At 40.6% G+C, this 12,848-nt stretch overlaps 1 protein-coding gene across 1 annotated transcript in view; it reads left to right on the plus strand.

Annotated features, from left to right (window-relative positions):
- LY96 (lymphocyte antigen 96) overlaps positions 1–12,607 on the plus strand; it is a 30,334-nt gene extending 17,727 nt beyond the window's left edge. The window contains exons 3-5 of the mRNA XM_043880074.1: positions 2,079–2,207; positions 11,511–11,563; positions 12,486–12,607. Coding sequence (XP_043736009.1) covers positions 2,079–2,207; positions 11,511–11,563; positions 12,486–12,584 — 281 coding nt within the window. The 3' untranslated portion in view covers positions 12,585–12,607. The remainder of the gene's footprint in view (positions 1–2,078; positions 2,208–11,510; positions 11,564–12,485) is intronic.
- The last annotated feature ends 241 nt before the right edge of the window (positions 12,608–12,848 follow it).

Below are 12,848 nucleotides of genomic sequence, written 5' to 3' on the forward strand. Positions count from 1 at the left end.
TAGTAGACATGACATCTATGTAACATTATATTAATTCAGTAATTAAAATATCATTTGGTCATATTTTTTATAATGCTTTCCTTTTATGACCTGGGTTTCCCTAGATTATACTAGAACATCTGTGTGAAATCGTGGGCCATATTAATAGAAATCAACCATATTTTTGTGGCCCTATCTCTACTTAATTTCAGTAAGAGCTATAACTGTAATCTTGAACCAAAAATAGGTTAGGAATGGAAATCATTTATTTTAAGACTTCATAGCCTTGCTTATAAAATTGTATGTCGCTATTAACAATTAACTAATTGTTAATTAAAACAATTAATTGACAAATACAGCTGGATCATACACCTTCCTCAAAGTTATTTCCAGAAGTTCCCAAAATTGTCATAGGTGAGCTCAAAAACAGTCCTCTTCACCAAAGCCCCAAGAGCCACCATGTCCCAGTCTGTCACTCCAACATCAATATCCCTGAGCTGCTGAGGCACGCGAGTCATACTTCACTTTGACCATTGTTCACAGTGACCACAGTGAACTCTAACATGACCACAGTGATGTCTAAGGGCAAGAAGCTTCTCAAGATGTAAAGTATTGAGATGTCAAAGCAACACTTTCTTTCTTGGAATCACTGAAGCCTAGAATCAGTGTGTTCCACACAGAAATGGAAGAAGCTTCTTTGTTCTGCATCATCATTGGATGCCATGCTACCATGTGCCTTTATCTCAAGACATCCCCCATGAAAGCAGGTCTTCAACTTCCATACACATTCCTGCTTTGAGAGAGGTTCAGGTCCAAGTCCATGGAGTGTACCATGGGGGCCACTATGTGAAACAGACTGTATGACGTTCTCCTTCTCTACACTTAACCCTGAAAGTAGAGAAATGGAGACAAATAAGGAAGTTTGCTGGTACTTTAGGCTCAGCGTAATGAGGACCTGCATTAAGATAGTGGTAATGGGGATGAAAGGAGGCCAGTAGAATTTACCAGGATTAGGAATTCTAGTGCTGATTTGGTAATGAAGATGAAGAAATCAATTTGGGATCTATTGGGGGTGGTAATAAGTGACATTTGAGTAGAGATATTGAATGAGCACAGAGGACAGGCACTCAAAAGAAAAGTTGAGACCAAACATGATGATTTGGAAGTTACTACCCTTTGTGGTATTTAAAGCTGGGGAGAGTGTGCAGTGTGAAATTAAGAAGCACTGAAGTTAGAACCCTAAGAAAGATGAGTCAACGAGCTAGACTGGGGAGGGGAGTCAGAATGGTTTAAGGACGACAAGAAGAGAGTGGCAGCACCAACACCAAAGGAAGAACAGTGTTTTGAGAAAGAAGGTGACAGTTCTGTTAAGCACAGTCAAGCTCAAGGTAAAGATAGAAAAACATTTTTTTTCACTATGGCTGCAATGAGCCTTGGTGACCTTATTAGGAAAATATTTTCCACAAAGTAGTGGTTATAGTACTTGTTTTCATTATATAAAAGATTGTACATCTTATCCAGTTAGGCCAACTGAATAACTTAGAAGAAATGAGCCAAATGCATTTCTTCCTGGAATTTTCCATGTTCCTTGGTAATAAGGAGATCATAAGGAAATAATAAAAAGTTGATCTATTTAAGTTGTAATCAATGGGTTCAATTTTGTCCTCCAAGAAATCTTTCATCAAAACTACTAAAGCGTGGGCACGAGTTGATTATGATTATTGTTACTTCCTCTCCCTTCCCTTTCTTTTGAATCTGTGGAACAGTGGAACTGTGACAACAATCAGAAATTTTGTATTCTCAGTTTGATAGTTTTCTCAAAAATATAGATTCTTCTATTTTTTGGCATAGCACAGATAATTCTCACTGTGGAACATTCTATTTGATTACAATTGACTAGTGGGCCTCTCAGAACTACAGTTTTCTCATCTACAAAACAGGATAATGCTATCCATGTTACAGGTAGTTATGACGATTAAATGAAATAATGTAGGAAAAGCACAAGGCATATTTTAAGTATACAGTCAATGTTGGTTATTAAACATTTATAAAAAAAATAACCTTATTGGAAGGGCTAATGAATTTTTTTTCTCTTTAAGGAAGAGATATAAAAAGCTTGTATTTCAATATCTATCTATCTACTAAGTCCATGAATTTCCCATTACGCAAAGAAGTTATTTGCCGAGGATATGATGATGATTTTTCCTTTTGCAGAGCTCTGAAGGGAGGTAAGCATTCAATTCATATTACTCTCAGAATAGAATATAATGTCTTATGAGAGTGCTGTGAAAATTAAGTACTTTAAAAATGTGAAGTTCCTTTTCTAATAATAATTCTTCATTTCTACCCAATGTTTTTCTTTTAGCAGCTTAAACAACATTTTACAACTATGTTATTGGATTATTATTAAGATGACACTTATTTGGGTGTGTTTGAAGAGATATTAAAATTTTTACCTTGTTTAGATTAACATTGTACGTTTACCCTTCATTATGGTTCTTGTTTTCTAAAGATTGCATTTATTATTTTTCATAAAAACATAGTAGCTTTTTCTATGCAGTTACATTGGTTCCTTCAATGTCTTTTCTCCCTCTTTTTCCACCTGGAGTTATTCACAGAATCATAAAATTTCAAAGTTTAGGACCTTAAAGATAATTATTGCAAACCCATGAATTTTTCCATAATAATTTTTAAGGTAGTATTTTAAATAGTTAAAAAATTCTATATATTATATTTTCACATTATTAAAGATTGGAAAGCATAAACAATTAGAAAAGTCTACCCCAGGTTAGGGAACTAAGATCCCACAAGACAGCAGCTTGCCCCCTTCCTTGAACAAAATGTTTTTAAGTGAATCAATCTCTTGCTACACAAATGAAGCTTCAAGATGTGTCTCCCAACCAACCATCTCTCCTCATCTCTAACTTATCTGCCACTCCCAAGCCACATACACACTGTGAAGCTGGCATTGATATGAGTCTGGGTTCAGAGTTATAAAGACCTGAGTCGATGTCCCAGCTTTTCCACCGACCGGCAATGTGGTCTTGGGTGTTATTTAACCTCTATCAACCTCACTTTCCTCCTCTGAGAAATGGGGACAAGGAAACCTATTTTATGTGGCTTTAAGGATAAAATTAGAGAATCTGTGTTTAAAAAAAATTGTGTTTTAAAAAGATTTTAGTAGAGTGCTCAGTGTGAGAATCAAGAATTATGGTGATTAAGTATGCATTTTTGTTCCTGACTTTATAGTCCTGTCATTTTTATAAGGGAGGAAACTGATGTCTGCAGTGGTTCAGCAATGTGCCCTTGGTCTTTTGGAGATCTGGTAATGGAGTAGCCTCTAAGAACTGCTCTTCCACTGGACCATACTTTCTTTCTCTTTGAAAGAAATCCCTGAGAATTCTCTGGTAGTTCAGTGGTCAGCACTCTGCACTTCCATTGCAGGTAGCGTGCGTTTGATCCCTGGTCAGGGAACTAAGTTTCCTCAAGCTGCATGACATGGCCAAAACCCACTCCCCCCGCCCCCCCCCAAAAAAAACCACCAAAAAAGCAACAATGACCAAAAAAAAGTGAAAGATATTCTCTTGACAGATTACTGTTTAAAAAGTGTCCCTTTCTCTCATACAACAGTTTTACAATTACTTAATCTCTGTGGGATTATGTTGACATTTGTATGAATTTTCGAAGTCTCACTTTTTTATGATTGAAGATGTATCAGAGTCAACCCAGACTGCCTGCTTCTTCTCACTTCCCTTCCTTCCTTCCACAAACATCTGTTGAACCTAATCTGAGCAAATCATGATTTTGGTTGTGGTGATTCAAAGTTCATCTATAGGTTCTCTTTCTTCAGGTCACCTTGTTCTGGGAAAGATAGTCATGGCAACAAATGTTACAATGAAATGTCATAAATGCTAATAGATTATATGCTCTTAGTTTTAATTGCATAGTTATCAATTTACTATGACAGGAGAACTCAAGAGGCTTCAGAGACTATTTTATTAGTCTTAAATCTGAGAACCCTAGAGAGTGAGGAAAAAGGACATTCCCTGAGATGAAACAGCATATGCAAACTTGTCTAGCCAGGAAAAAATATAGTTTATTTGGAGAGTAGCTTTTTTCAAAAAAGTTTTTATTTAATTATTTGGCTGCACTGGGTCTTAGTTGTGGCATGTGGGATCAAGTTCCCTGACCAGGGATCAAACCCAGGGCCCCTGCATTGGGATCATGGAGTCTTAGCCACTGGACTACCAGGGAAGTCCCTGGAGAGTAGCTTTTTTTTTTTTTTTTTTGTAGTCAAGCAGAATATGTTTGTGGGAAATTGGAGATGAACCTAGAAAAGGGGCTAGGGTAGTGTAAGTCATGGATTAAATACTGGCTTGGATCTTGTTGTTAGTGGGTAGGGGTGACCCAACAAGATTTCCATTTTTGCAGATAACTAGTGTCTCTGTGTGGTGAAGGCAATGGCACCCCACTCCAGTACTCTTGCCTGGAAAACCCCATGGACGGAGGAGCCTGGTAGGCTGCCGTCCATGGGGTCACTGGGAGTCGGACACGACTTCACTTTCACTTTTCACTTTCATGCATTGGAGAAGGAAATGGCAACCCACTCCAGTGTTCTTGCCTGGAGAATCCCAGGGACGGCGGAGCCTGGTGGGTTACCGTCTATGGGGTCGCAGAGAGTCAGACACGACTGAAGCGACTTAGCAGCAGCAGCAGCAGCAGCAGCAGTGTCCCTGTGGAAGTGTTACCCACGATAAGAGGCTAGGCAGGAAATTCAGGCAAGTCTCCATGGGGGCCCCTGCTGCAGCCAGGGGAAGTAAATAAGTAACAGATTTCTTTGCTCACTCTCTGAGGAGGGGCCAGCTGGTTCCTTATATGGAGTGAGAGTAGGACCATCCCCTAGAGAAAGGAAGGGTTACCCACTCCAGTATTCTTGCTTGGAGAATTCCATGGTCAGAGGAGTCTGGTTGGCTATAGTCCATGGGGTAGCAAAGAGTTGGACATGACTGAGCGCCTAAACACCAGGATGGGCTGGAGGAGTTACTCGGGTGGTTTGCCTACTCCGTTAATACCCTACTTCTGCTCCCAACACCCTGTTTTTGCTCCTGGCTCTTCAGAAGTGGCAGCTGGGTTTTTTTTTTGGCCTTTTTGTATCCTGTTGTCCATAATTTGCCCCAACTGCCAATGCTTGCAGTTATTTTTAGTCCCTTAGAGTATCTTTCTGTTTTGTTGCTAGAGGAGACATTTGTCCAGGTGTAGATACTATAGCAAAGGTTCCCAGGTCCCAACCTGTCTCAGAAGGAGGTGGGTTTTGGCTGAGGTAAGAAACTTGGATGGAAGGAAATGCAGCTGGGAGGCTGTGTAAGGGACCACGAGGGAGGCCCTGGGAGTAAAGAGAAGGAGACAACAGAGAGTATTTGGGGAGACAGGAGTGGTGGGACTGCTGACTGATTTGATGTGGCAGGTAAACATCAAATCAATCAAGAACTGCTCCAGGGTGTGGATTGGATGGATAGAAGTGCCATGATTGGAAATGATGTGTGTAAAAGGAAGGGACAGATTTTTAAAGAGAAAGATAGTGGGTTCTGGTTTGGCATGTTGGGCTTAAGGTAATTTGGGAACTTTCAGATAAAGAAACTCACTTGACAGCTAAGTACATGGGCCTAGAGATTAGGACATTCTGATTTAAGAAGCACTGATGCTATCGACAGACCTTTGAAAATTTGCGAGTCAAATGAGTAAGGAACATACTCAACGACTTGTTGTTAGAAAGGTCATACATTTTTAGGATGTGATACTTAGGAATATGGGCAAGTGAAGATAAAAATTACACATACTCTTTCCTCTTCTCACACACAAATACACACACATCTTCATTTCTTTCAAAAAGACATTTATGAATAAATAAGTGGATATTTCAAAGGCATTTTAAATTTAATGTCTGTTAGCCCTGTTTTCAGGATTTCACTAGGGTTTCTGTAACAAAGTACCAAGAATTGGGTGGCTTAGAACAACAGATTGTGGTCTAACAGCTCTGGAAGCTTGACGTCAGAGACCCTGTTGGCAGGGCTGTGCTCCCCCTAAAGGCTCTTGGTTAGGAAGGATCTGCTCCAGGCCTCCCTCCTAGCTCAGGCAGCCTGAGGAGACTCTTGCCTTGTAGATGACCAACTTTCTCCTGTGTCTTCTTGTGTGGTCTTCCCTCTATACATGTTAGTCTGCATGTCCAAATTACCCCTTTTTATAAGAACACAGTCATATTCAATTAAGACCCACCTTAATTACCTCATCTTAACTTGACCATCTGCAAAGATCCTACTTCCAAATAAGTCTGTGTTCAAGATACTGGGGGATTGGACTTGAATATCTGTTGGGGGGACACTTTGCAACCCATAACACCATCTGAGGCTTGGGTCCTATGTGCTGCATAGTTGCAGGGAAACCTGGACGGGACCACTAGTGAGCTACGTGGATACCTTTTGGGAAGAGCAGAGAAGGGTCTAAGCTGAGGTTCTATCTTCCTTTTCTCTAACTGCCTTGTTTCTCTTTTGGCTTCTTCAAGAGGCTTCACACTAACTCCCTATAAGAGGAGAATGGGAGATATGTCTTTCTTGGAAAGAAAAACAGTTGAAAAAGAGGGCTGTCCCACAGAAGAGGTTAGAGCTCCTTCTTCCCACCTGACCTGGTAGACATTCAGGCAGATATCCCAAATAGAAATTTGGGAGTTACTTTTTTTTTTGACTGCACCATGCAGCATGCAGATTCTTAGTTCCCCTGACCAGGGATCAAACCCGTGCCCCCTGCAGTGGAAGCATGGGGTCTTAACCATCAGAAAAGTCCCTTGGGAGCTACTCTTGATTTCTTCCTCAGACTCTAGTCCCATCCATCACTCTCTCTCACGAAGTTGGCAGTGTTTACTTCACAACCAGGGCCGCATTCTCAGGAGGTCTTCACATTTGGGCTTTACTATTCTGGGATCGCAGCCTTGAGATTCTTAGTCATTTTATCTTTGAGCGTGTGTTTTGTATACAAAGTGTGATGGGACAGTGGTATATGTGCCCACCTAGCCTGGACAGGTTCTTGGTTTCCTGCGGTTCACTGTCCTGTTAGCACCCTGGTCCCTTCCTGGCATCCCCTATCTTGTCCCATCTGGGGACACATGTTACCCTCTAGCCCTGGTGGAGGCCTGGAGCTGGGAGGGTCAGGGTCAGGCACAGTGTCCTGCAGTGTCTGGGGTGGGGTATGGCAGTGACCACCCCACCTGGACTGGCCGCACCACGACAGTGTTTAGTGGGTGACTAGATGAGGACCAGACAGCCTCCTCCACAGCAGGTAATTTATGGAGGTATTTTATGGAGGTTGCAAAACCTTTGAGGGTCATGTGTGGGTCTGCAGGCCTGTGGTGGAGAATAATGCCTGGTTTGGCTTCCCTGCCCTCCTCTGGAGTATGAGACGTCTGGCAGCAGCAGGGGAATCCTGTCAACCAGCTGTCAGGCCCACAGTTTGCACCTACCCTCAACGCCATCTCCCGTCATTTTGGAGCAGCCCCTGGGTGCCTGCGAACTTCTACACTTACCTTGCGACTGGTGCAGGGAACATTGCCTCAGATTCTTCTATGCCTGGAGGACCTTCTCAACCTCCTTCTGAATTTTCTGAGTCTGGCTTGTAACAGTTTCTTCTGACCTGCTTCAGGCACCTTCTGGGGATGAGCCTTGAAATACAAATTGTGAAACTTCAGTGATTCTGCCTTGGAGTTAAATGCTCTGATATTTGTGTTTACAATTGACACTATACAATATAAAGAGGAATGGTAAAATTCATGCTAATTAAAATTTTGTTTGATTTTGAATAGATTAAATAGCAAATTAAAACTACGGCAGTAACTGTAGTTAGCACTGCTGTGTGGTTTATTTGTAAGTTGCTAAGAGAGTAGATCCTGAAAGATCTTATCACAAGGGAAAAAAAAACTCTTTTTGGTTTTATGAGGTGATGAATTACTGTGGTAATTATTTAGCGCCATGTGTAAGTCAAGTTATTATGCTCTACACCATATACTTCTGTGCTGTGTCGATTACATCTCAGTAAAACTGAAAGAAAAAAAGATTAAAAAACTATCATGGCAAATCTGGAGAGAGAAAGAGAGACTGTGAAAGAAAGGAAAAACTTTGTATTTTGGTATCTTTAATGAATGTTTCCCCAGATTTCTGAATAAGTTCCCCCTCCCATTTTCTTTCTTTTTTAAAAATATGTTTAATTGCTTATTTGGCTGTGCTGGGTCTGTTGTGGCCTGTGGAATCTAGTTCCCTGACCAGGGATCAAACCTGGGCCCCTACACTGGGAGTGGTCTTAGCCTCTAGACCATCAGGGAAGTCCCTGGGTCCCTATTTTCATTTTGTGCTTAGCCTTGCAAATTATGTAGCTGGTTTTAGAACCAGGTATGCAGGGGGCCAGGTAGTACCAAGAGCTGGAAATTCAGAAGTGACCAAAGCACAGCCCCTGTCCTCATGGAGTTTGTAGAGCAGTGGAGGAAACAAGGTGGTCACTAAGTCATGAAAGAAGATAAAGATGAAAATGAAATAAGGTTCATTTTACAGTAAGTGCTCTCAAGGAAAGCAGCAGGATGACTAGGTAGAGCGTGATGAGGAAGGTTACCTGAGGTGGAGGCCATGAGGGGTGTTTACCTCCTGTCTCTTCATAGATATCACTGCCTCCTGGGCTCTGACTGGTCTCCCTGACTTTTAGTGTCCCCTCAAATCCAGCTACTGTACAGTCATGTGACTGAACTCTCTAAACAAATTCTGACTAATTCACACCCTTGGTTGTTTCCCTATCACCACCATTCTCTTCCTGTGGAGTCTGAGTCAATTCATGCTAACTTCTTCAATTTTACTTCTTCACACTCCTGCTGCCTCTTTGCTTTTATAACACTGAGCCCCTTTCAGGCATACCTGTAAACTATCAGTATATTGATTTTCACCTTCCTGCCTTTGCTCCTCTTTTTCCAACCACCTGGAATATACTCCCTACCTACCTTCCCATCTTTTATGTGAGTTCAATTGTCATAATAACATTAACATCAATGAGAATATTAACATCATTGATAATATTAATAACAGCATCATTATTATTCACAAGATGCTATGGGGGTTGTAGAAAGGAGTAACGTTTAATGTTATAATAGATAACATTTGAATGTTAATAACATTTAATGAGACATTGTTCTGAGTACTTACATGTATTAACTTTTATAGCTCGTGTCTACAAAGTATGTCATCTGCCATATCAGTAAACAGAGGATGTTGTGGCCATTAAGCTGTCAGCCACTGCAGCTGCTCCCACCCCTTCCCTCTAAAGTAGACTGTCAGGGGATTCAGGATGGAGAAAACAAGATACTGGCCCATGATACTGGCCCTCAGATCTAGGGCATGTCTGAGGTACATATCAAAGGAAAGATTCAATGAGCATCTTCCCATACATAGAAAAGTGCTAAATTCATGAACCTGAGATGTCTAGATTTTATTTAATAGGAATCTTTTGATGTTCCAACTACCGCAGTGTTTTTTTTTTTTTTTTTTTGCAAGAATTCCTATGTATTCTGGCTCCTCCCTTATCTCTTTGGAGCAGTCCCTCTGAGCTACCTGAGAAGCCGTCTTCTGGGCTTAAGTCCCCAGTATGTCCACCGTATAAAATACAGTTCTCAACTATAGGTTGTGCATTTTTTTCAGTCAACACCCTCATAGTAATCCTATGAAATAGATGTTATTATCCATCATCATTTCGCTGAGGCACAGACAAGTTAAGTGACTTGCCCAAGGTCACATACTGAGTAAGCAGAGGAGCTGGGATTCAAATTCAAGCAGGTCAGGCCCCAGAAGCATCACTCTTCATAAAAATACTATCCTGCCTTCATCCTTACTGCATCTTTTCATCACACAGTGAATTTGTATTGGTTTATTTGCATGTCTGTATTCCAGGAGACTTTAACTCTTTGAGGGGAAGGATGGTATTGTACTAACCTTGTCTCCCGAGTCCCTGGTGCATAGTAGGCTTTCAATAAATATTTGTTGAACTATTAAATTTGAATTCAATTTAATCTTGAATGAAAGATCCTCAGATCATTAAGATATGGTCACTTTACTGAATTCAATGTATGAGCACCCCTAAGAAGAATACTCCCAGAAGCAAATAAATAAATCCTTATATGGGAAAAAGAAGGTATAGATGCAGACATTATCCAATCATTTGCTGTTAAGGATTGTCTTTAGCTAACTCAGAGAACAGTAATCATTATAGTTTGCATTTGGCTATTTTTATTACTTTAGAAAAGATTTTGGGGGCTTTCCTGATGGCTCAGTGGTAAAGAATCTGCCTGCCAAGGTGGGAGACACAGGTTCAGTCGCTGGTCCCAGAAGATCCCACGTGCTTCAGAGCAACTAAACCTGTGTACCACAACTGTTGAGCCTTTGTTCTAGAACCCATGTGCCACAACTACTAAGCCTGTGTGTGTGAAATACTGAAGCCTGCATGCTCTTGGGCCCATACTCTATAATAAGAGAAGCCACTGAAATAAGAAGCCCATGCACCTCAACTGGAGAGTAGCCCCCACTTGCTGCAACTAGAGAAAAGCCTGTGCAGTAATGAAGACCCAGCACAGCCAAAGATAAAAATAAATAAATAAAAAATTTAAAAAAAGATTTTTGGTCACTATTGCTTTTGTTAGAGATTCAAAGCATTTTTCTTTCTATCCCTGCCCTTTAAGTTCACTTGTTTGTTGTTTCTGACTGGGTCAATGGAGTGTGGGTTTTCCCTGAATTTCTAACTGTTTCCCACAGCTTCTGCGGGGCCAGGCCCATGGCTGTGCATTTCAACAGTGACTACATACCTAGGCTTCTCAGTGGTGGGGTTGAAAGGAGCTTTGATATCCTGGCTGCCTCCCAAAACTCTCCTCCACCTTTAGGAACGTTTTTCTTTATCATTTCCTGCTGAGACGCAGCAACAATAAACATGCACAAATGTAACGTGGGATGAAGCATATTAGCACTAACTTGTTCATCATTCATTCGTTATTGAGACCAGTGGATCTTACAAGTTTGTGTCCACTAGGGGATGAGATACAGGCTGATACCGAGAGGGGCTCAGGGTGGCAGAGGAAGCCACAGGGGAGTCATAGGCAGGGGATAAGATTCGTTATTTTTCTACAATTTTGCTTGGATTACTTTTGCCAGTAGTAGAATTATAAAAGGTACATGTCATACCTTTTATAAGATTATAAAAGGTACATGTGTGTGTGTGCTAAGTAGTTTCAGTCGTGTCCAACTCTTTGCAACCTTATGAACTGCAGCTCACCAGGCTTTTTTGTCCGTGAGATTCTCCAGGTAAGAATATTGGAGTGAGTTGCCATGCCCTCCTCCAGGGGATCTTCCTGACCCAAGGATTGAACTTGTGTCTCTTACGTCTCCTGCATGCATGTCATGCTACAAAAAAAAACAAAATTACCTAATGTTGGCCAATAACTTTTTGTATTTTGGTTGCAGAGACTGTGAACACAACAATACAATTCTCCTTCAGGGGAATACGATTTTCTAAGGTATTGTTCAAGTCGTTTTGTACTTCTTTAATCTTTTGTAGTAACAGATGTGTTAAGAATTTGAAAAAAGCAGTCCACAACTTTTAAAAATACTGATTCAAGATTAAGACGTTCAAGGTTTTTTTTAACTTTTTCTGATTTTGTATATTTTGCTATTTCTTCTTCCTGTAGAATATGGAAAAATAGAAAACGTACACCAAAGGAAACCCTTTTTATTTGTTTTTTAGTAAATTTTGGTTACGCCGGGTCTTTGTTGCTGTGCAGGCTTTTCTCTGGTTGCAATAAGCGGGGCTGCTGTCTAGTCCTGGTGTGTAGGCTTCTCATTTCGGTGGCTTCTCTCGTTGTGGAGTGTGGGCCCTAAAGCGGGTTTCAGTTGACACCTGTGGGCTCAGGAGTTGTGGCACACGGGCTTAATTGTTCCATGGCATGTGGGATCTTCCTGGACCAGGGATCAAACCCATATCTCCTGCATTGGCAGGTGGGTTCTTCACCACTGTGCCACAAGGAAAGCCCAAGAAAACTCTTTTTAAATTTCAACATATGTTGCTAAAAGTAATGCAAATGCTCATTGTTAATATGATGAATGATCTTTGGGTGAAAGCATCATTGTGACCATTGTGTGTAACTCAGTACCTGCCTCCATGAGTAATAATGATGGGCAATTTTAGATATTTGCATTAGAAGTGCAATGAAACTTTGTAAATTTCACTTCTGGTTAACTATTTTAAAATAAACATTAATAATACATATTCTTTACCTATTTTGTTTCAAATTATCAATATTTCTAATGTTTGAAAATTTCGTAGGCTAGTCTAGAAAACAGAAAGTATTAAGTAGCTTTCTGCTAGTAAGACAAAATTCTTATAAAAGCCATGCAAGATAGAAGCATCTAACATTTTATATTACTTGTATTTCATTTTAGGGACAATACAACTGTATTACAGAAGCCATCGAGGGGAACACTGAAGAAAAGCTCTTTTGCTTGAACTTTACTGTCATACATTACCCTGATTTCAATTAGAATAAATCAAGTATTTGCTTTTATTTTTCAGAAGCTTTATTCTTCACTTAAAATATTTTTTACACTGTGTATTTATTTGCTAGGTCTGCCATAGCAAATACCGCAGAGTAGGTGGCCTCAACAATATTTATTTATTTTGTTCTGGAGGCTAGAAATCTGAGATCCAATTGTCAGCAGGTTGGGTTCCTTTTGAGGCCTCTTTCCTTGGCTTGTAGATGGCCTTTTTCTCCCTATGTCCTCACGTCATCTTCCCTCTGGGCATGT

The sequence above is a fragment of the Cervus elaphus genome, chromosome 21 (assembly GCF_910594005.1).
Source record: "Cervus elaphus chromosome 21, mCerEla1.1, whole genome shotgun sequence".
NCBI classification, from domain to species: Eukaryota; Metazoa; Chordata; class Mammalia; order Artiodactyla; family Cervidae; genus Cervus; species Cervus elaphus.